At 36.5% G+C, this 23,210-nt stretch overlaps 6 protein-coding genes across 9 annotated transcripts; 4 read left to right on the top strand and 2 right to left on the bottom strand.

Moving 5' to 3' along the window:
- Nucleotides 1-2,849: 2,849 nt before the first annotated feature.
- On the top strand, nucleotides 2,850-3,911 carry LOC117129332. Its single transcript, XM_033282930.1, has 2 exons — nucleotides 2,850-2,892; nucleotides 2,971-3,911. Exons 1-2 carry the CDS (start codon nucleotides 2,850-2,852, stop codon nucleotides 3,909-3,911), a joined length of 984 nt encoding a protein of 327 aa, XP_033138821.1.
- A 610-nt stretch (nucleotides 3,912-4,521) lies between these two features.
- On the bottom strand, nucleotides 4,522-6,022 carry LOC103846545 (probable xyloglucan endotransglucosylase/hydrolase protein 23). Its single transcript, XM_009123487.3, has 3 exons — nucleotides 5,662-6,022; nucleotides 5,398-5,591; nucleotides 4,522-5,100 (listed from the first exon to the last, which is right to left on the bottom strand). Exons 1-3 carry the CDS (start codon nucleotides 5,929-5,931, stop codon nucleotides 4,701-4,703), a joined length of 864 nt encoding a protein of 287 aa, XP_009121735.1. The 5' UTR covers nucleotides 5,932-6,022; the 3' UTR covers nucleotides 4,522-4,700.
- A 4,371-nt stretch (nucleotides 6,023-10,393) lies between these two features.
- Nucleotides 10,394-13,887, top strand: LOC103846543 (protein ZINC INDUCED FACILITATOR-LIKE 1). Of its 2 annotated transcripts, XM_009123483.3 has the most exons (17): nucleotides 10,397-10,859; nucleotides 10,960-11,000; nucleotides 11,133-11,193; nucleotides 11,339-11,441; nucleotides 11,524-11,626; nucleotides 11,718-11,771; nucleotides 11,857-11,919; nucleotides 12,016-12,065; nucleotides 12,150-12,225; nucleotides 12,314-12,517; nucleotides 12,598-12,685; nucleotides 12,772-12,857; nucleotides 12,951-13,058; nucleotides 13,146-13,190; nucleotides 13,271-13,359; nucleotides 13,450-13,493; nucleotides 13,607-13,887. In XM_009123483.3, exons 1-17 carry the CDS (start codon nucleotides 10,715-10,717, stop codon nucleotides 13,696-13,698), a joined length of 1,452 nt encoding a protein of 483 aa, XP_009121731.1. In that variant the 5' UTR covers nucleotides 10,397-10,714; the 3' UTR covers nucleotides 13,699-13,887. The 2 variants fall into 2 exon arrangements, with proteins under 2 accessions (XP_009121732.1, XP_009121731.1); XM_009123484.2 differs by lacking the exon at nucleotides 10,960-11,000 and having other exon boundaries at nucleotides 10,394-10,859.
- A 1,045-nt stretch (nucleotides 13,888-14,932) lies between these two features.
- LOC103846544 (protein ZINC INDUCED FACILITATOR-LIKE 1-like) lies at nucleotides 14,933-18,528 on the top strand. 2 transcript variants are annotated; one of them, XM_009123486.3, is made up of 17 exons: nucleotides 14,933-15,449; nucleotides 15,548-15,588; nucleotides 15,731-15,791; nucleotides 15,923-16,025; nucleotides 16,100-16,202; nucleotides 16,295-16,348; nucleotides 16,424-16,486; nucleotides 16,583-16,632; nucleotides 16,782-16,788; nucleotides 16,881-17,084; nucleotides 17,174-17,261; nucleotides 17,340-17,425; nucleotides 17,530-17,637; nucleotides 17,728-17,772; nucleotides 17,854-17,942; nucleotides 18,030-18,073; nucleotides 18,198-18,528. In XM_009123486.3, exons 1-17 carry the CDS (start codon nucleotides 15,305-15,307, stop codon nucleotides 18,287-18,289), a joined length of 1,383 nt encoding a protein of 460 aa, XP_009121734.1. In that variant the 5' UTR covers nucleotides 14,933-15,304; the 3' UTR covers nucleotides 18,290-18,528. The 2 variants fall into 2 exon arrangements, with proteins under 2 accessions (XP_009121734.1, XP_009121733.1); XM_009123485.3 differs by having other exon boundaries at nucleotides 14,938-15,449; nucleotides 16,713-16,788.
- Nucleotides 18,529-19,030: 502 nt separating this feature from the next.
- On the top strand, nucleotides 19,031-21,612 carry LOC103846542 (protein PNS1). 2 transcript variants are annotated; one of them, XM_009123482.3, is made up of 5 exons: nucleotides 19,031-19,272; nucleotides 19,348-19,722; nucleotides 19,807-20,718; nucleotides 20,803-21,036; nucleotides 21,126-21,612. In XM_009123482.3, exons 1-5 carry the CDS (start codon nucleotides 19,249-19,251, stop codon nucleotides 21,294-21,296), a joined length of 1,716 nt encoding a protein of 571 aa, XP_009121730.1. In that variant the 5' UTR covers nucleotides 19,031-19,248; the 3' UTR covers nucleotides 21,297-21,612. The 2 variants fall into 2 exon arrangements, with proteins under 2 accessions (XP_009121730.1, XP_018511063.1); XM_018655547.2 differs by having other exon boundaries at nucleotides 19,068-19,266.
- A 376-nt stretch (nucleotides 21,613-21,988) lies between these two features.
- LOC103846541 (N-terminal acetyltransferase A complex catalytic subunit NAA10) lies at nucleotides 21,989-22,994 on the bottom strand. The gene is made up of 2 exons (XM_009123481.3): nucleotides 22,626-22,994; nucleotides 21,989-22,511 (listed from the first exon to the last, which is right to left on the bottom strand). The coding sequence occupies exons 1-2, from the start codon at nucleotides 22,923-22,925 to the stop codon at nucleotides 22,221-22,223; spliced, it is 591 nt and encodes a 196-aa protein (XP_009121729.1). The 5' UTR covers nucleotides 22,926-22,994; the 3' UTR covers nucleotides 21,989-22,220.
- Between the last annotated feature and the right edge of the window lie 216 nt (nucleotides 22,995-23,210).

Below are 23,210 nucleotides of genomic sequence, written 5' to 3'. Positions count from 1 at the left end.
AGAAATATTTAATGACTAAATAATATCATAAATTTATAAAATACTAAAATAAATTGGGCTGGTTTTCAACTTTCACAAATAAAAAATATTATTTGCAAACTTAGAAAAGAATATATCAAGAATATTCTATTTTGGAGAGAAAATAGAAAAATACATCGGAGACAAATTCATCTCTATTATGAAATTCCTCTATTTTAGATAAAAAAAATAGAAGAATACATTGGAGATGGTCTAAGACATGACCGACGTAAATGATCGACGTTTAGATATCAGTTTTTCTGATTCTTACTATTTTAATGTTTCAATATAATTTGAATATTCCCTTTGTTTTATAATATAACGGTTTAAAAGTATTTTTTGTTTCACTATATAAATATTTTTATATTTCAATGTAACTTTATATTTATTGGATATTGTGTGGCTAATTAAATTATGTAAATTACTGTGTAATTGATTAAATTTATATATGAAATCACAGTTTTATAAAGTATAACTTTTAAATATTATAGATTTTAATTAAAACTGATTACATTTTGAAACAGATAGAGTAATCTATAAACTAACTCTATATAGATATGAGGACAAAATTGTAAAGTGGTCTCACCTTGAATTTCTCTTATTCTGTGCATTCCTAATTGGAAGAAGATAATCAACATCTAATATTATGTTACTCTCAGTATATTAGAAATGGTTGAACCGTAAACCAATTAAGGATGATGTAAGAAAGACATAAAGATGTATTTCCAGTTATCCCAAATATAGAATCAATTGACAACAACTTAATTATGTCCAGCGTAAGACAACAGAGAAGAGTTTCTATACTTTCTAATATTATAATATCTCACTATATTAGTGGTTAAATCAGTTTTTTCTAGCACAAATACTCACTTCATTCTTGGAGTTTAAGCTTTTCTATCTGATGATATTAGTAGTTTGATCCCAAAAAAAAGAAACGGTCGAACTGTACATTGTAATTGGAGAAAGAAAACAAACAAAAATCAACTGAAGACTTTTAAGGTATATGAAATAAAAATTGGAAATAGCAATTCTATGTAATTAAATAATAAGGCAATAAAATTGTAAAAATATAAATAAAACAAAAAATATACACAAAAATAAAGATTTAGTAAAATAAAATCATAATATAATTTCAATAACTGATAGTGCTCAGTTACACTAAAAAGTCTAAATTTACAACATACACAGTTTTATTTACATCTTTAAACCTATTATCTAATTAAATTGATTCTAAAAAAAGTGCCAGCATGAAGAGTTAGAAAATATACGATAAAATATAATACATAAAATACATTATCACTGATCACTAAAAAATTATGTTAGTAGTAATAAAAATGAAATGGCAACACATTTATTAAAACTATAGAACGAGACGCAACAAGGTGTTATTAAATATACAAACTACAAATTAAATATGCTCAACGCAAACACACATAAAAATGAGACATCATATTTGGATATATTTAAATAAATAATTTTAAATATATTATATTCTTGATAATTTTAAAATTACTTAAAAAGAAACTAAATTATTAAAAAATAATATACAAATAAAACTAAAGCAATATTTTTTAACGTCAAAATAATAAATGAATAAAAATATATTATGTTAATAAAATAGATTTTAGATTTTAAAAATAGATTTTAGATTTTAAAGACTTCTAATTCATGTAATATTACAAAATTCAAAATTTGATTATTACAATTAATATTTTACCATTAGATATAGTAAAATAATATTCTAGATCGATATTCAATTTTCAGTTTTCAACTATTACATGTAAAAAAATATTATTAAGCACACTTTTTTTTAAAAGGAGGTTTTATATTTAAAGTAGGTTATTGGAGTACTTTTTCTTTTTGTGAATTTATTTGAGATGAGATTCCGATATTTTAAACTAAGATAATTTATGTTCTATACATAATTATATTTTTTTACATAACTCTAAAATCTCGCACTTGATTCTTTATATTTTATTAGTTAATTGTGTTACATATAATAGAAATACTTATTTCAAACTAAAAGTATAAAAAAATCAAATTTAGAAATTAGTTATATATAATTTAATATACAAAAATTCACATACAAATAAAAATGATAAATGTAAAAAATTTAAATATATTATCCGCGCGTAGCGCGGAGAAAGGATCTAGTGTTTATAAAATTTCTCTTAAAATAGTGTATTCAACCTAAATTGATTTTCCTACTATTTAAAGCTTCAATAACTATTATGAGAGACTAATTGGGAAAGTAATAGTGTTTCAAAAAAAAAAAAAAAAAAAAAAAATTGGGAAAGTAATAATGTTATTCAGTTATTACCTGTCAATTAACGTTTTTAAATTTGTCTAACAGTGTTTTAAAGTCACGTTATTTTCGTTTATATGCCGTGTTTAGTATTCAAATTTATTTTGATGGTAAGTCCCAAATAAACTTTCAGCAAAAAAAAAAAGAGTGATTTTCATATATAGACACTTGTTGTCAATTTATTACATGGATGGACACTTATTGCTCCCAACACACTATGTTGTGGCTAAAGTCGTGGATGCCCTTGAAAAAGGTTAACCAGTCGAGGGTGTTTTTGTAACTGGACATTCAATTCTGGTTACTCTGGTTTGCGGTTTCGAAATTCGAAACTGGTGGATTGTGATTGGCGGATTTAAAGGGAGCAGTTATCATCGTTTTATTTTCTCACCTTGGGCCCGTGAAAAGGTGAAACTGTAAACTTTCTGCTCTTTACGGTTTCTACCTCTCGATCTTGTAACCGCCGGCGACATCGACGACGGAAAAACTGCGGAGCAACGACGGTTGCAGAGGGAGACGAAGTGAGGATATGTCGACGAAGAGAAAGAGAGCTGGGAAAGCGATCGACGACGGTGAGTTTTCCTTGTATATGTTCTGTTTGTCAGTGTTTCTTAAAGCTTATACGGTTTAAATGGTTCATTGTGGTTCAGGTACCGCGCCGGCAGATGTTGTGGCGGTGAACGATAGACTTCCATCTCGGCTCTTCGCCACCGACCGGTACCCTAGTAACCGGAACAACTGTTACGCATCGCTCGAGTATCTGCTGCTGGTGAGGGATGTCCTTGAAGGTTCTGAGGAGATGGAGAGGTTATTGTGTTCCTGTTTTGGTTCGCTATTTAGGTTGCCGGTAAGGAGGTGTGCTTTTTCTGGGAAAATGGTGCATGGTCTGCTTTCTAGACAGTTGGTAACGAAAAAAAGGTTTGAGATGTGGCCTGTATTTGGTGGTTTCCCGACACGTTTCGGGCTTCCTGAATTTGCCCATGTTACCGGCTTACCTTGTGGAGAGTTTGAAGCGGGATACGAGGTAGATGACAAACTGAAGGCAAAGAAAACAGACTATGCTTACTGGGATAAGTTGTTTGGGGGTAGGCGCAATCTCAATTTAGATGATCTTGCCGCCATGGTGGTTACTGAAGACAGTATGTCTCCGGGGAAGAAGCTCCGTCTATGTTTGATCATCATTGTTGATGGTGTGCTGATGCCTAAAACGCAGAAGCCGAAACCGACGCTGAAATATGTTAAATTGGTGGAGAAGTTAGACAAGTTTTTCGCTTTTCAGTGGGGGCGTGAGTCGTTTTGGTGGACAATTAGCACCATGATACCGCCAAAGAAGGTTTTAGGAAAGTGCGATGACCCAGAGGGGCTTTTCTGTTCCCTTCTGAGGCAGGAGAGCAAATTCCTGTTGGGTTTCCCGCTAGCGCTGCAGCTGTGGGCTTTTGAAGCCATCCCTGCTTTGCTAGACCGCTTAGGAGGCGACGATAGTGTTACGCTATTGAGCTATGTTGGGGACAAGTTGCCTACCCATACGGGGCTGGTCCTGACTGATATCCTAGTATATACGGGGCTGGTCGACCAGGCCTCCTTTCTCTAGTTAGAAACCAGAATTGCAACCCTCCTGCCAGCTTCTTATCCCCCTTCCTTTGAATGATTGAGAACTTATTTCTCACAGTCTTGTCAATTAACTTGGAAATGAGAACAGGAGGTGAAGCTGCCTCGCTATGCCTTCTCCTATTTCTCTCTCTCCATATGCTATGAACTGTCACTTGAAACAAATATCTAATTGTAAAGAGAGTAATAATACCCTGACTTTCATCAATAAGAATCCTCGTTATCTCATTCCAGTTCACAGTATATCTATCCTCCAGTATCCCCTTTGCTAGCTCCTTCCAAATTTGCTCTGAGAAAGGACACAAAAAAAAAGATGATGAACTGACTCCATAGATGCTTGGCAAAAAATACAAGCAGTATCAACATTCAGATTCCAATGCGCCATTCTGTCCCCTGTTGATAGTCTGTCCCGCATTGCAATCCAGACCATAAATGAGAATTTTGGTGTCGCATGTTTGAACCAAACCGCCTTGTGCCAATCATACTGCTGGTGCTTTTCTCGAATGATCTGCCAAGTCTCTCTAGTTGAGAACTTCTCCTTGAATTTATCATTCCCATTCCTCCATAAGTACATATCCTCCTCCAACAATCTCTTCTCCTTAAACTTTTCAATCTCTATTTCCACCTTATTGAAAATGGGAAATATACATACATTCACATAGTACATACTTACATGGAATATAAAATTTGTGACCAAAACACAAAAGATACTTTATATGATGAACAAAAGAATAGTATTATTTTATGGCAGTGGATCTTTCGTTTAAAAGCTCTACGCAGATAGACACTCTCGTGGAAGACCTTGAGGGAACCTCTTAGCGTCCGTACAGTAATTGTAGATCATGTAATTACTCTGCACCCATCTCATCCGTTCTTGACCCGTTGAGTCTAACTCCTGGGACAACCACGAACCACTACCACTCCCTTGTGCCGACCCGTTGGAGCACGATGACTTCCCGTTTGACACGACACAAGCTTCTTCACTGAAGCCACGGTATGAAGCGGTGAAGGGAGCTTTAGACCAGTCGGTTTTGACCAAACCACCCCTTGTTGCCCAGTCTTCGGCGTTCCATAGACTTGAGTACATCCTCATCGGTTGGTTCTTAGGGAACAAAGTTCCTTGAGATTCCATGTTCTTAAATTCCCTTATCGGAGTTCCATCCACAGAGAATCTGAAAAAAATGTTAAAAAGACAAACAAGATTAGATCCACAAAAACGTTGCGTTATGAGTTAAAAGACAATATGTTGCTCAATCTTGACTTTGGGTGTTTAGTTTTTGGTCTATAATAAAATAGTAAAACCATAGTCTAATATATATGTATGGATAGTTTTGGTTCGGTTGGTTTGCTATTTCCTGAAGAATCCATTATTTTATTTTTCTCTATACAATAATATTGGATTTTGGATATGTAGAAAAAGGTACTCGTTGTAACCATTTTCGAATTTAGAAACATGCAAGAACACTTACATAATGCGTTGTGGGTTCCAGAGGATAGAGTAAGTGTGGAAATCAATAGTGGGATCGAACCAGAGTTTGAACTGTTGTTCTCTGTCTCCTTTGCCTTGAGTAAAGACATTGGTATGAAGTGTGTAAGGATCACCACTTAAATTTCCCAAGAACTCAAAATCAATCTCGTCCCATGTAGATCCAGGTGATTTCAACTATTCAAAAAACAAAAAAAAAACCATTAAGCTTATTTTGCTCTAATTTTTTTTTTAAAAAGGGACTTACATAGTAAGCAGTGACTGTTCCTGCGGAGTTTCCGGCGACGAGCTTGATCTGCATGTCGATTTTACCAAACAAATATTCATTCTTGGATTGGAATCCTGAGCCAGAAGACTTGTCGAGAGAGAGTGTAAGAAGATCGCCGTTGTTAGTGATCTGTCCACGTCCATCTCCCCAAGTTATCTCCACGTCTTGGTGAAAATTGGCGGAAACAGAGTAAATCATAATAGCAGCAAGCAGAGGAGACAAGATGGTGGAGTAGTTGATCATCGCCATATCTAGCTTCTTCTTTTTTTGGTGGGTTTTGTTTTGACTGAAGATTTGTTAGAGAGGTTAAAATGTTGTGTATTTATAGTAAGGGAAGACACGGTCAGAGTCAGAGAAGAAGGTCCGGTTCGGACGATGGGTTTGGTGAAGACTGAAGAAAAGACAAAGGCGCGTTTTGGTTTGTACAGCTGGAAGATGGAATCATGGAAAAAGATGGTTTTAAGATGGCTATATGGAGTAGGAGACGCGGTTTTGTTTTAATGTCTCTTTTGGTGTGTGTTACAATTACATTTATTTAACTTGACCATTACGTCGCTTTTTCTAGATGAGTGTATGGGACCAGCTCAGAAAAGATCTCATCTTCTCCTAACCACGTTAATGTTGACAAGTTTCATTTCACCAAGTCTCCCAAGTGCAACCATCTTAGAATCAGTCCAAAACATTGGCGTTAAATTCTAGCACAAGTTTTGATAAGTTTTGCGGATAACTATTTTAGAAGAAATGACGGAAAATCTTATGATATTAAGATGTAAACATGTTTCATGCATTGCATGTGTGATCATTTGAAAAATAATAAATAATATTCATTCTGTTTCTAAATAATAGATGTTCTATCATTTTTACTTGTTTCTAAAAATCAATGTTTTAGATTTTCTATATATTTTTAATAATAATTGTAAACTTCAAAAAATATTAATTGACAATTTAAAATTTATTGAATTGCTATAAATTTAGATTCATGGGAAATTGTTATAATTTTAAAAATTAATGTATTGATAGTTAAATATTAAATTTTTTTAATATTTGTGAAAATTCTAAAATATGTATTTTTTAGAATCAAAGGGATTATCACATTTGATTATTGGTTCTCTTACTTTAAGGTGAAACGAAATTGATACAAAAGACGTTCTTCACAAGTTGGGCATCTAAATATCTTCATAGAGGTCTATCAATTGAAGATATTAGCAGGTTTATATGTTGGAACTGAATACATTAATGGGCTTTAAAGGCCCACATACAGTCGATCTTCTAAAAATCAACTTCACGCGGAAGAGAGACTACCAGACGAGCATACATGATACAGCTACATCTTTGAAGCCTTTGAGTCATTCAACGCTTTTGCAGATCCCAGGTGCGTTCCTCTGTCTGAAATACATGTTTGCAAACCCGTGACCTCAAGGTGAGAATCTCGAGTAACATCCTATTTGTCTACACTCCACAGGCATCTATCTTTCTTCTCTATACGACAGACTTATGGAGCAAGAGACGGAAGCTGTGTTTGCTAGTGAGAAGCTGACCATCCTCGAGTATACAGTGGTATTATATGATCGGCCCACTGTATATGGACCAATTTTATTACTCTTATAACTTTATACTTCTTAGCAAACAACAAAAACAACATGATTAAAGCCAGAGACGGGTGGCTAATGGAATAAATTGAGAATAGTGTTTTGTTATGTAATACTGTTACAAAACACTAATAAATTTAATGACATAGTGTTTTTATATAGTTTCACTGAAAATTAAATTACACAATATTGGATGTTTTGTGTCATATTAGAGTTGCATGCATATTTATATATATAATTTGATTGTCCATGTATTTTCCTCTAAAGTTTTGCTTAGTATTTTCTTATTTTTACATTTTGTAAGTTTCCGAGAGATTTTAAATTATAAAGTATTTAATATATGTACTATTCTAGTTGTTTTCATACCACTACAAAGAACTATAACTTTTTGTTACGATGATTCAGAATTTTAAACAATGGTTTTGCTTTGAACACTAAATAATTTTTTTTTTTAAAATTGTTTTCACTATTGTATCTCCCCTCAAGTGTTTAATTAACTGATTAGGTGGTCATTGCACTGCCATTTTTCAATGCTCTTTTTGGCTTGAGCTTAAACATTTGGATGGCGATTGGCACAAGGTTTCTTCTCTGGAGTTATCTAACGAATTTCTTATATTTGTATCCGAGTAGGAAACGCTGCACAATCATAAGCAGGACAACACATCAAATGTTGACTCATACGAAATACTTGAAGCTGCAGGGTCTTTGTTGAAGAATTGGCCCCTCATTTCATCTATCATTGTGTATTGTGTTCTGTCTCTACATGATACTCATACCCTATGGTAAGTAGTTGACAGTATAACTTATGCATACTCTCATCTAGTACTTCATTAACTGGACTCGGTTAGGAATTAGTTTTCTATTGATGAACTTTCAAATCACAGTCGTTTACTTGGATTCTGACTATGCAGATATTTGCTTTATGGGCTAACAATCCAAAGAAGTATGGAGGTCTAAGCTAACCAACGTTGTTGATACAGTTCTTGCAATCTCAGGTATGCGTAACACCTTTGCTCTTCATGTCTCTTGTGTTAATGATAAGAACTTGTGAAAATATTGGTTAAAGTCTGCTTTGACTTGAATTAGTACGAGAGTTAAGCAATATGAATATGTATACTTAATACTTACTAATGAAAGTAAGATATCAACTCATCAACAATTCTGCTTTAGGTCTCGGCCCATTCTCCTTTCAGGTTTCTGTTTATCCTTTGGCCGAGAGACTGCTAGGACACATGCTGGTCACTCGTTTTGTTGGGGTCAGTTTATACTATTTGATGTGACTAATGCCTATCTGCATATTGTAAGTAGTGGACTAGAATGCAACAAGATAGAGATCTTTCTTCTGACTAGAATACCACTACAGATGAGTTATCGATTTATTGCTAATTTATCAGGTCTCAGTCTAACCTTACTATTGAACTGGGCACCAATCCTCATCAACGTGCAAAAAACCTGAATTAAATGTCGAGAACCGTGTAGGAGAAAACTATAATTTAGTTTTACAACAACAAAGAAAAAATAACATTTGATAAAGTTCACAAGTTAAATTATTGAAATTCAGTGGTCCACCATGGAAAGTCACCAAAAAGGTAAAGCTCTGCCCTCAACCTATGGTTGGTAACGGAAGAAATTGCACCTCACCATCAGTGCCGTCCCTATTAATTTGGTGGCTTAAAGCAAATTAACATAATGTGGCCTTAAAATTTTTAGTATCAAATAATTATATATCAGAATGATTTTTTTTTGTAACTGTGATAAGTTTCTTGGGCTTTCAACTTAAAACCAATTGGCAATTAGTGGATTGACCCAAGTCTCTTTCATATATTCGATGTGGGATCTTCTCTCCAATACCCTCCCTCGAGATAATGGTGCGTATAACCATTAATCTCGCAGAATCCATCATACTCCCTCCGAAATCATGCTTTTATTTTCTAGCGATCTCGGCGGAACTGAGCCTTCTATGGGCCATCAGCTAATGGGATGATCGGGCCACTCTCCGGGCCGGATTAATGGGTCAGATATTGGGCCGGCTCTGATACCATGATAAGTTTCTTGGGCTTCCAACTTAAAACCAATTGGCAATTAGTCGATTGACCCAAGTCCCTTATATATTACTCAAGTCCCTTTCATATATTCGATGTGGGATCTTCTCTCTAATAAATAGTAGTAGAGCTATATATTATGTAATATTTAAAATATGTTTTCAACGATGAATCAATATTGAGCAAGATAATAATATTTTAATTTAAATATTGTAGGAAAAATATAATTATGGCAGTTAAAGTTATAAAGCTATAAAAATTTAAGCAGTAGTATAATAAAACAAGATTAAGAATTTAATTTAAAATAAATGAAACATATGATACATAAAATTATTTAGGAATGAAAATAATCTAAGAGAGTCATACTGTTCTTTTTTGCCAACAACAGAATAATTTTGTTAAGCAATATATTATATGACAACTGACAGAAAAAGTAGTGAAAAGATACGTATGTGTTTTTAAAAAAGTGCATGATAGGAGTTGAATTCTCGTATGTCACGAGTATTATCAGCAAACAATATGAAACCACTACACTAAAAGATCGAGATCACTAAAGTGTGGTTTCTCAAACTATTTATTTGAGTGTGGCCTAAAGCATATCCTTGATGAGCCTTATGCTCTGCGCACCACAGTTAATCCCATGGTAACAAAAAGAATTCTAAATATACATATATTTTTCGTAAGTTTTTGTTATTATTTGAACCACGCAATTGTTTCACATGTTACCACGCAGTCATATATTACTCATACCACCTAACCTGTCAACTACGGTAGCATAAATAGCTACGTCAGCAAATATTCACATCGATTTTCATACTTCGATAAAGGTGGTATCCATAGCGCTGCGAGAAATTGCATTTTATATAATTTAGGAAAATTGCACCCCATATACTAGACTTTTACCCTAATTAACCAAATACCCTAAATCTCACAATGTTATACCTTTCTCCATAGACACAAACTAGTCATATCATTGGTATTTTCATTTTTTAGGGATTTAAACCAATTCACCCTATAATTTATGTAGCAGATGTAATAGGACTATTATTTATAGCGTTGAAAACTTGAACGGTGTCGATGAAATATTTCTAGTCATGAAAGATTGATTAGAACAATGAATGCGAAAGAGGATTAGAAATGTGACATAACAATACTGTCATGACTCATGTTCCTTGGCTGCGAGTGGTGAGGATGAGAAAAGCCAAGTTGTTTTGCTCTTCTCTCTCCCTCTCTCTCTATATAATTAAATGTTCTCCTTCATTTGTTCTTAGAAGAATTAAAGAGAGAGTACGTGACAATCTTGTGTTGTGTTTCTCCCATTAATATAAAACTCTCCACATCTTCCCAGCCTTTTTGTATTGCATCCACATTCTATTTGGAGGTTGGTTTTGTTTTCAAGAAATGGCTGAAGAGTATGCAGAATGTTTGCTGGAGAATAAGTTCCATGAGAACTGCCCTGGCTGCAAGGTTGACCAGATGAAGAGGCTTCGCCGTGGCTTCCCTTTCTCCGAGCTTCTCACCGTTTGGCTCATCGTCCTCTGCACCGGTAAAGATCTTCTTCTTCATGGAGATTGAATAAGACGATGAAGAGAATGCTTTTTTTTTTTGTTCGTCTCTGAAATTGTTTTCCTTTGTAAAATTTTCAGCTCTGCCCATTTCCTCTCTTTTCCCATTTCTTTACTTTATGGTGAGTACCCACATAATGCTTTGTAGTAGCTTACTTAACCTAAATACTATATATTAACGTGCTGGCTTGGATTTTGTGATGATTAGTAAAACTTGGTGTGCTTTAAACTTCTTTTGTTTTGTTGTTTGGTAGATTGGTGATTTTAACATAGCAACGAAAGAAGAAGACATTGGGTTCTATGCTGGATTTGTTGGTGAGTATCCTCGTATTAATCTCTCTGTTTTTTGTCTTATATAATCATGAAGTTATTTAACCAAAAAAAAAAATATAATCATGAAGTTCTCTGGACCACTACTTTAGATTACAAACTCACATTGTCTCTATACATACATTTGAAGGTTGCTCTTTCATGCTCGGACGAACATTGACATCTGTCATCTGGGGCATTGTGGCTGACCGTTATGGTAGAAAACCAGTAATCCTCATAGGAACTGCTTCAGTGTTAGTAATCTTTACATTGTTTCTTCAACTATTTTTTCATGTTTGTTTTGTTTCTTATCTAAACAAATCCTTCTTATGACAGGGTCATTTTCAATACTCTGTTTGGCCTAAGTGTAAATTTCTGGATGGCCATCATCACAAGGTTTTGCCTAGGTAGTTTCAACGGTTTACTTGGTCCTATTAAGGTCTTTTCCTGTCCTTCTCTTAACATTTTTTTTGATAACTCCATTTTAACTTCTTGAAGCTCATTAAACCGAAAATGTTTTTGAACCTCAGGCTTACGCAATGGAAACATTCCGTGATGAATATCAAGGTTTAGCACTCTCAGCTGTAAGAAGCACTTAATCCAAAGTTTTAACATATATTTACTTTTCAATCTGAGTAGAGCAACTTAGAATCTTATCAAATCATGTAGGTTAGTACAGCATGGGGCATTGGACTCATCATTGGTCCTGCTATGGGAGGCTTTCTTGCTCAGGTCTTCTTCATTAACAAAAACATTTCAATCTTGTTTTCTTACTCTACCTCGCTCGCACTCCTTGATTGATTCTTGTTCAATCTCCCAATCTTGTAGCCTGCTAAGCAATATCCAAGTTTATTCTCAGAGGAGTCGGTTTTTGGGAAGTAAGTTTTACTTTCTTCACCTCATCTTTACTCATTCATCTAATCTATGTATATAGTCTCATTAGTCTATAAATCATAATGCAGGTTTCCCTACTTGTTGCCGTGCTTAGCAATATCTTGTTTTGCACTTTTGGTTACCATAATTTCATTAAGGATTCCGGTACGCTCTTTACCTTCTCATGCTCCATTGAGTTTGCTAGTTACTATATGTTAGCTTAATACTAGAAATGATTTTTTTTCCTCTCCAGGAAACATTGCACAATCACAAGATTGATGATGATGCACCATCACCTGATGAGTCCTTTGATGCTTCCAAACTTTTGTCTCATGACCCTGAATCTCATAAAGCGATAGAGAGAAATGAAAAAACCTCTCTTCTGAAGAACTGGCCACTGATTTCATCTATTATCGTCTACTGCATTTTTTCACTTCATGATATGGCTTACACAGAGGTGCCACTTCTCTTGCTCCACATTCATTATGTGTTTACTTGGCTCAAAAGTTTAAATTTTGAGTTTTCTTTCTCCCATAGATCTTTTCATTGTGGGCAAACAGTCCGACGAAATATGGAGGTTTGGGATACTCATCAGCCGATGTTGGTTCTGTTCTTGCATTTTCAGGTGTGTCCATACTCCATACTTCTCAGTGCTTAACATTTTCAGCAGAAATGACCTTTTATGAACTAAACAATTCTACTTATCTATAGGGTTTGGTCTCCTTATCTTTCAGCTTTCCCTCTACTCTTATGCGGAGCGGCTCTTAGGACCAACCATGGTTACACGTATCTCCGGGGTAACCACTAAACTTTGTTGTTCTCACTACAAACCTTATGACACTGAGCAAGAAAGTTTTTAATCTTGTGCTTGTTTTTTTGTTACTCAACAGAGTTTGGCATTAGTTCTCTTATCAACGTACCCTCTAATAGCAAAGCTATCTGGTTTAGCCCTTACCCTGGCGCTAAACTGTGCGTCTGTAGCAAAGAATGTTTTAGCCGTAAGTCTCTGATAACCTTGGCAGAATGTTTAGTTTTAAGTTTAGTATATATATTCTCACCAGTTGTGTGTGTGTGTTTGTGTGCAGACTTCGGCTATTACTGGTTTATTCATACTTCAAAACAGAGCTGTAGTAAGTATTTTCAGATTCCATTTTTTTAAACTAGGTAAAACCGAAAGTAAAGCTAACATGTTTATGTATTGACAAAACAGAGACAAGATCAAAGAGGAGCAGCTAATGGGATTGCCATGACAGGGATGTCCCTTTTTAAAGCAATAGGTCCAGCAGCAGCAGGCATAATGTAAATAATATTATGCTTCAAATATATTCAACTCTTTTCTCTTTTCGTTTCTTATTTAATATTCTCTCCTTTGTTTCGGTTGCATGGCAGCTATTCTTGGAGCGAGAAGCGTCAGGATGCTGCTTTCCTTCCTGGTAATGTGAACTCTTCATATTCATATCCATACTGTGCTCATTAGCTACATGAGTTTAGAATTCAAAACTTTGACCAAGTGAGACTAAAAAATATGGTTCTTTTGAATATGCAGGAACACAAATGGTATTCTTTATCCTCGGTACGGTCTTGGCACTCGGAGTTGTAATGACGTTCAAACCATTTCTTGCTCAAACACAACACTAGAGATCAATGAGATTTTTGATGGTATTCAAATTACGATACCATTGGTGTATTTTACTTTTAGATTGTATTTAGTCTGATGCCAAATTAGATCAGAGATTTGTTTGAAAGATACATAGTTACGAGAACACACCTTGTTATAATGTAGTACAATATCAGTAATACAAAAATAAAGCTTAACTTACAAACCTAGGATTCTAGTTTCATTTTATCTCCTTCTGTTTTGGTTTTGTGATTTTCTACCAAACGCTAAGAAAACATCAATGGTATAATAAAGCACACCAGAAAGTTAAAAGTACTAATTCTATATTGGTTTGATTTGATACTCACGTGTTGAAAACTAATATACCTACTCCACATGTTCAATGAAACCTCTCTCTCTCTCTCTGACAAGATAATGACTTTGCAATCGTTTGACAAAGAAAGTGAGAAAGATTATTTGCAATTTTCCGGAAATATAGAGCGTGATTGGAGTGTTGCAGTTTTCCAATCACACTCATAGAGTTAAACCGATAAATGTAATTTTTTTTTTGTTAACAACAAAACAGATTCATATAGACTCTGTGAATCATCCCAAGACTCTGTGAATCATCCCAATAATTAGGTTAGAACTTCGGAGATGAAAAAATCACTATAATTCTGTATTACTAAAATAAATACAATAGTATTATTGAATTGATGCTTTAGCGTCAAATTAGAAGGAAAAAAATGTAATTTCTATTTTACTACTAGAAAATAATTAAATTAAATGTAGAGAATTTGAAAACCGTGGAGAAGAAAACAAAAATTCAGTTTTACAACAACAAAGAAAAAATAACATTTGAAGTTCGCAAGTTAAATTATTGAATTTCCGTGGTCCACCCACAAAAGGCCACCAAAAAGGTAAAAAAATCTATTAATATTCAATTTTCAAATACGTGCGTCGGACCTTTGCATTCAACTTATGGCTCCGAATGGTGACTGTAGTTTAAGCAGTGTGGGACAAGCGGTTCAACTGCGGTGCGGTTCTAACAGTTATAAAAATATATAAATATATAGTATATGTAGAAATTTTTGTTACTGTTAACTGTAGGGCGGAACGAAACGATGGTCACTATTCGAAGCCTATGTATTACTCGTACCACTACCACCTAACCTGTTAACTACCATAACACAAATAGCTATTCATATCGATTTTCATATTTTCGATAAAGGTCGTAACCATAGCTCTGCAAGAAATTGCATTTAATATTTCGGTAGCAGGTATGATAGGACTATTATTTGTAGGTTTGTCGATGAAACAAAATAATATTTTTTGTCTGAAAGATTGATGAGAACAATGAATGCCAAGTGAGATTAGGAAGGTGACATAAGAATACTGTCACATTCCTTGGCTGCGACTGGCGAGGAGGAGAAAAGCCAACTTGTTTTGCTCCTCTCTCTATATAATTAAAAGTTCTCCAACATTTGGTGACAGAAGAATTTAAAGAGAGAGTACGTGACACTCTTGTGTTGTCTATGTGTTTGGCTCCTCCCTTTTAAATAAAGAACACATCGCATCGTCTCCACCTCTTCCCAATCTTTTTGTATTGTCTCCAATTGTTTCGGAGGTTGGTTTTGTTTTGAACAAATGGCGCAAGAGTATGCAGAGTGTTTGCTGGAGAATAAGTTCCATGAGAATTGCCCTGGCTGCAAGGTTGACCAGATGAAGCGGCTTCGCCGTGGCTTCCCTTTCTCCGAGCTTGTTACCGTTTGGCTCATCGTCTTGTCTACCGGTAAAACCCTTCTTCATGTAGAATTGAATAAAGATGATGAAGAGAATTTTTTTTTTTTTATGTCGTCTCTGAAAATGTTTTCCTTTGTAAATTTTCAGCTCTGCCCGTTTCCTCTCTTTTCCCATTTCTTTACTTTATGGTGAGTACCCACATAATGCTTTATAGTATTCTACTTCATCTGAACACATATGATTAGTCTCTAGTAACGTGCTGATTTGGATTTTGTGATGATTGGTAAAACTTGGTGTGGTCAAAACTTTTTTTGTTTTGTTGTTTGGTAGATTGGTGATTTTAACATAGCAAAGAAGGAAGAGGACATTGGGTTTTATGCTGGATTTGTTGGTGAGTCATCCTCTCCTATTAATCTCTCTTTGTTTTGTTTTATATATAACCAAGAAGTTTCAGACCACTACTTTAGATTACAAGCTAAGCCTTTTTCAAATTTTCATTGTCTCCAATATATACCTTTGAAGGTTGCTCTCTCATGCTCGGACGAACGTTGACATCTGTCGTCTGGGGTATTGTGGCTGATCGTTATGGTAGAAAACGTGTAATCCTCATAGGAACTGCTTCAGTGTTAGTTCAACTCTTTCTCATACTTATTTTTTTGTTTATTTGTCTAAACTACCCTTCAATTTTTTTTGTCACAGGGTCATTTTCAATACTCTGTTTGGCCTAAGTGTAAATTACTGGATGGCCATCATCACAAGGTTTTGCCTCGGTTGTTTCAACGGCTTACTTGGTCCTATAAAGGTGTTTTCCTGTCCTCCTTTTAACATTGTTGCATACTTAATTCCATTTAACTTCTTGAAGCTCACTAAACAGAAAAATGTTAATGAACTCAGGCTTACGCAGTGGAAACATTCCGTGATGAATATCAAGGTTTAGCACTCTCAGCTGTAAGCACATTGGTCCAAACATGTATTTACTTTTCTAATTGAGTAGAGTAATCAGAACCTTATCAAACCACGTAGGTTAGTACAGCATGGGGCATTGGACTCATCATTGGTCCTGCTATGGGAGGCTTTCTTGCTCAGGTCTTCTTCATTAACAAAAACATTTTAATCTTGTTTTCTTACTCTACCTCACTCGCACTTCTTGATTGATTCTTGTTCAATCTCCCAATATTGTAGCCTGCAAAGCAATATCCAAGTTTATTCTCAGAGGAGTCGGTTTTTGGGAAGTAAGTACTACTTTCTTTCACTTTCATTCAACTAATCTATGTATATAAATAGACTCATTGGTCTATATATTATAATGCAGGTTTCCCTACTTCTTGCCGTGCTTAGCAATATCTTGCTTTGCACTTCTGGTTACCATAATTTCATTGAGGATTCCGGTACGCTCTTTTACATTCTCAATGCTCCATTAGAAACTCCTTGTCACTGTATGTTGGCTTAGTCCTAGAAATGGTTACTTTTATTTCTCCAGGAAACATTGCACAATCACAAGATTGATGATGATGCACCATCACCTGATGAGTCTTGTGATGCTTCCAAACTTTTGTCTCATGACCCTGAATCTCATAAAGCGACAGAGAGAAATGAAAGACCCTCTCTCCTGAAGAACTGGCCATTAATTTCATCCATTATAGTCTACTGCATCTTTTCACTTCATGATATGGCTTACACAGAGGTACTACTACTTCTCTTCCTCCAACATTCATCTTTGTTTATTTGGCCCAATATGTTAAAAAAAAATCTTGAGATTTCTCTCTCCGGTAGATATTTTCATTGTGGGCAAACAGCCCCAGGAAATATGGAGGTTTGGGATACTCCTCAGCCGATGTTGGTTCTGTTCTTGCCATTTCAGGTGTCCATACTTCTCAATCCATAGACACTTTCACTAGAAATGACCTTTTATGAACTAAACAATACTACTTATCTATAGGGTTTGGTCTCCTTATCTTTCAGCTTTCCCTCTACTCTTATGCGGAGCGGCTCTTAGGACCAACCATGGTTACACGTATCTCTGGGGTAACCACTAAACTTTGTTGTTCTCACCACAAACCTTATGACACTGAGCAAGAAAGTTCTTAATCTTAATCTTGTGCTTGTTTTATGTTTTTGTTATTTAACAGAGTTTGGCATTAGTTCTCTTATCAACGTACCCTCTAATAGCAAAGCTATCTGGTTTAGCCCTTACCCTGGCGCTAAACTGTGCGTCTGTAGCAAAGAATGTTTTAGCCGTAAGTCTCTGATAACTTTAACAGAATCTGTAGTGTTGATTTTAGTGTATATATTCTCACCAGTGTGTGTGTGTGTGTGTTTGTGTGCAGACTTCTGCTATTACTGGTTTATTCATACTTCAAAACAGGGCCGTAGTAAGTATTTTCAAATTTCAATTTCTTAAACTAGGTAAAACCGAAAGTAAAACTAACATGTTTATGTACTGACAAACACAGAGACAAGACCAAAGAGGAGCAGCTAACGGGATTGCCATGACAGCAATGTCTCTTTTTAAAGCAATAGGTCCAGCAGCAGCAGGCATCATGTATATATAATCCTTCAAATGTATTCAACTCTAATCTATCTTCATTTCCTATATAATATTCTCTCCTTTGTTTCGGTTTCATGGCAGCTATTCTTGGAGTGAGAAGCGTCTGGATGCTGCTTTTCTCCCTGGTAATGTGAACACTCTTCATATTCATATATCCATGTTGTGATCATTAGCCACATGAGTTTATAATTAAAAACTTAGACCAAGTGAGACTAAAAAAAGAAGAAAATGGTTCTTTTGAATGTGCAGGAACACAAATGGTATTCTTTATCCTCAATGTGGTCTTGGCACTGGGAGTTGTAATGACGTTCAAACCATTTCTTGCTCAAACACAACATTAGAGATCAATGAGATTTTGATGTTATCAACTTATCATCAACAGACATACCATTTGTATCTGTAGTTATTTTAGCTTGTATTAGTCTAATGCCAACTTAGATCATAGATTTGCTTAAAAGATAAATTGTTACGAGAAACAACTTGTTAGAATGTATTACCATACTATTTTGAGACAGCATTAAAGCCAAAATGTACACTCTTATTTGCTTTTTCACACTATTTCTGCGCCTTAATGTTTTTTCATCTACAACTTATAACTTTTGTATTTTACATCATGTGATCGCTATTACAGAATTCTTGTACGAATACTTTGACCGTGATTTGCATTCGATTGCTACTTACGTGATTAGAATCGAATCTTGGTGATGGTTTTAGAAAACGACTTAGATTTAATAATGATTACTAACATACAAAATATACAATGATGTATCGATGTTTCGAGAATAATATAGCAGGAAACAACAAACTTCTAATACGGAACTCAATCTCCATGAAACAACAAATCGCAACCGTTAATCTCTTATCAAACCGCAGACGTGTCGCTTCATTTTCTTTGTTGAAGCTTACACGTCAACGCACAAGATAACGATCTCCTTCTCCACCATTCTTCACGTGTGTTTTTCTCTTACAACAACATGCACTTACCAACAAAAAAAAACAAACATAGACTTATATGGAAATTGCGCCTCACGCACTGACGCACATGGCATAATCTCTGGTTGGATTCTGCTTTCGTACCATAGTTGTCATCAATAATAAATAAATAAATAATAAACGTTACTAATGACTACGACCACAAAGTTGTAAAAAAAAAGTAAAAGAAACAGTAACTTCTTTACACCAACCACACAAATAATAACGTAATCCGACTTGTAAGAAGAAGACTTTTTGCAAAACATTCTTCTATAGAAGAGAGACGACCGCCGTCGCCGGGAAGTGACGTCACCACAAAACCTGCCAAATGGGTGCCACAGACCCCGTAAAGGTTTCTCCTTTCCTACCAATTTTTCTTCTTCTCGATGAATAATGTTGTTAACGATCAGTTTATTTGTAATTAAAGGCTGTGGAAGAGAGAGAAAACAGAGGAGAAGAAGAAACAGAGAAGAAGAAGAAGAAACAGAGAGGAGTAAAGGCTAATGATGAGGAAGAAGGAGATAAAGACGAACTCAACCACCACAGATTCTTAGCGAGCTTGAACAGATTGAACCCCACGAACCCTCTTCGGGTCATCGTCAACAATGGCGGCGGCGGTAGATTCACCACTCCGCCTCCTCCTAACCCCGCGCAGCCGCTCCGATCTTCCTCAAGAGCTCCTCCGCCGATTCAGACTCCTCCCGTCCGCGCCCCGCCGCCTGAAGAGCCTCAGCCTCCGCCGTCTCCCTCTCCGCCTCCGCTTCAGCATCAGTCTCGTTCCCTCTTCTCACAAACCCCTCAAGTAAATCTTGCATCTCTGTCGGAAAGTTTCTATTTTTAGATCGTTAATGTCTAAAAGTTTCCTAATTTGTTTTTTTTGCTGCAGGAAACGTTGGCGTCGTTGAACTCGTCAAAGTACACAAACAAGTTCTTTCTCCTCCTCTTCATCCTTCACAAGATCGCGGCCATCGGTTTCGTATGCTTCCTCGTCTTCAGAGGCGTCCAGGGTCTCATCGGCTCCAACGGCAGCGTCAAACGCAAAGAGCAACGCATCCTCAGATTCCTACTCCCCCAAGTCGAAGCCGCGTCTCTCCTAAGCATCGTACTCGCCTTCTCCTGGCAAATGGCGATCCGTCTCTGGCCTGAGTTCATGATCCACTTCATACTCTGGAGCACGTTCCTGATGTCTCTCTCCTCAGGAATCCTCTTGCTCTGTTTCCAGATGCCAGCAACCGATGCCGTTGGTGTTTCCCTCATCGCCTTCTCTATAGGCAACGGTTTATACGCTTGCTGGGTCACACGCAGGATCAAGTTCTGTACCAAGATACTAGTCAAGTCTTTAGAGCCAGTTTCGAAGTTCACTGACTTGAACTTACCAACCTACTACATGCTAGCAGCTGGTTTCTTCTGGATGTCGCTTTGGATCTTCGGTGTCATCGGTGCGTTGAATTTTTACTTTCCGCCGGTTGTGATTATCGGTTTGGTGTTGAGCTTGGCGTGGACGACGGAAGTGATGAGGAACGTTGTTAATCTAACTGTGAGTAGAGTCATCGCTTTGTTCTATCTTAGAGGGATGCAGTCTAGTACTCGGTTTAGTTTCCAAAGAGCCTTGTCTCGTAACCTAGGGAGCGCGTGTTTGGGGTCTCTCTTTGTTCCGACGATCGAAGCGCTTAGGATCGTGGCGAGAGGGTTGAACTTGCTTAAAGGTGAAGATGAGTTCATGTTTTGCTGCGCTAATTGTTGTCTTAAACTCATGACGTTTATATTCGAGCATGGCAATGGCTGGGCCTTTGTGCAGGTATTATTATTATTAAAATGTTTTTTTTTTTCACAAGTTTTGATTTTTGTTGTTTGAGTGAATGTTTGTGAATGTGTATGGTAGATAGCAGCGTATGGGAAAGGGTTTGTGAGGGCGTCGCAAGACACGTGGAAACTGTTTGAGGATGTTGATATGGTTGAGATTGTAGATGCGGACATAACAAGCTCTATATGTTTCCTCACGGGGATATGCAGTGGCTGCGTCTGTGTTATTGTGGCGGCTGCTTGGACGCACACGGTTTATAAGCCTTTTACGGCTACCATCTCCTTACTTGCCTTCTTCATTGGTTACCTCATGGTAAAATGACATTTTTTTAATTCGGAATTATGTTTTTATTCAGTTAGTATTATTCTCATTGTCATCCTTTTTTGGATGTGTGAAAACAGACGAGGATCTCAATGGCATTGCCTCACGCATGCGTGAGTTGCTACTACGCATGCTACGCTGAGAATCCAGAGAGCAGATTCTTTGACAAAACCATAAAAGAGAGACAAGCTTTGATCAAACATGGTCGTGTTGTTGTCCACACCCCTAGAGTCCGCCGTGCTCTAGCCTAGACCGGCCCTGGCTACTTGATCTTTTTTTCTCCTTCTTGCCTAATTGAATTGTATTTAAAATTTGATAATTAATTTAGTAAGAGAAAGTGGTAGTGTCAATATCAGTGGGGGTGGGGAAGAAAGAATGTGGTTACAGTCCAACTAAGCAAAGTTGGTTGAACCTTTTTTTTTTCTTCCTCTTTGTTGTTGTTGAAACCCTTCAATGACTTTCTGTACATATATTTATTTCCTCATTATTTGTTGGTTCCTATCTGTACATTACAACATTGGTATATTCTTTTCTCAACTTGGGAACTAGTTGATTTTTTTTTTATGATTAGGACGTCATGCATCTGCGTGGTTAGTATATCCATTGTTGTAAACATATTGATGAATATTATTCCTATGAATTATTTCGATTACTGTTATTTTGCCAGCAACGAAGCAGCCTTAAGTTGTCTACGAAGGACCACAGCAATAGCCCATAAATGCACACTGCCGGCTATAGAATAGCACGACAAGGCTGAAATGCTGTTTGTAGAGAGATGGTGCATATGGGATTTTATAAATGCGTTGTATTAATGAGGCTGTTGCAGGACATGAAAGTGGAAGGATCGAGGCTCTATTCCTCTGCTCTGCGTGATGCTGGTCTTGATTCACAGATCAGATGGTTGCAGGAAAGCTTTGACACAGCACAAACTAGTGCTTCAATATAAAGCACATAAGAACCTTCCAGGCTTCTTGAGCAGAAAGATTTCAGAAACATTTGATACATAGAAAAAAAAAAGACTGGCTAATAAATATCAAGTACAACCAAAAAGAAGACCAATGGAGAAACACTCAAGCACAAGAGTGGTTTACCAAATGTATTTTGACACTCAAAATCATATGAATGGAAAACAGTGAGCATCACTACTAGAGCAAACACACCAATATAACTCAGTCTCACTTCGACGTCGTTGCTATAGCATCTTCGGCTTGAGTTGTATCTACTGCATCACCGGAACAACACCCACCTCCATGATGATGATGATGATGATGATGATGATGACCATGGCTCTGTTGATGGTTTTGCTTACCCTTAAAATACTTCCGCATGTCATAGGCATCCTCTCCATCCGCGTAATACTTCGCTTCCACATCGTGAATCTTGTATCCTAACGTCTCCGTGTACAGATGAAACGCTGCTCGGTTACTTCTCCTCACGTGCAGCGAAACATACTCTGCCTCATAAACCTACCAACAAAAACCCCTCAGAGACAGAACAACTATCACTTGTCTCAACCAATTCAAATCATAACACAATCCAAGAACCGTTAATACATTCTAAAGAGCTCAAAATTGAGAAACCTGTTCCATGGCAGCCTGAGCAGCGGTCATGAGCTTAGTGGCGAGACCAAGCTTCCGATGAGTACGAAGAACAGCGAGGGAAGTGATGTGGCCGTGGCACTCGTTACTCTCCTCGTCCATCTTGGCGAGGACATAGCCGACGATGCGGCCGTTGTAGTCCTCGGCAACGTAGAGAAGCTGAGGCCAGGAGAGGATGTGGTAGAGGTAGTACTTCATCTGGTAGTTCTCGGGAAGACACATGAGATTGCAGGCTTGCATCGCCAGCAGATCGTCAACCGTCGCTCGCCTGATGCACACCATGGCTGCTTCTCTTCTCTTCTGTTGTCTCGCAAAGGGGGCTTAGGGTTTCGAACTAATGGTTTAGGGGATTTTTAATCTGGTGATGAATTTTAATTACGGAGAAATATGGGGTCCTTTATTGAAACTTTTAGCTGATAGTTTGGGGGTGTGTTTTATAATTTAGTAAAACTTCTTAGTTGGGTTAGGACATGAGTCCAATTGGGCCTTGAATTGGTTGTGTAATGGATTAGGAGAAACGTTAAAACAGTTCTATTGGTAAGATAAGAGAAATAGTAAAAGTTCTCA

This window comes from Brassica rapa, chromosome A10 (assembly GCF_000309985.2).
Source record: "Brassica rapa cultivar Chiifu-401-42 chromosome A10, CAAS_Brap_v3.01, whole genome shotgun sequence".
In the NCBI taxonomy this organism is placed as follows: domain Eukaryota; kingdom Viridiplantae; phylum Streptophyta; class Magnoliopsida; order Brassicales; family Brassicaceae; genus Brassica; species Brassica rapa.
The sequence above is the reverse complement of the archived record's forward strand: the minus strand, read 5'-3'. Positions and strand labels throughout refer to the sequence as shown.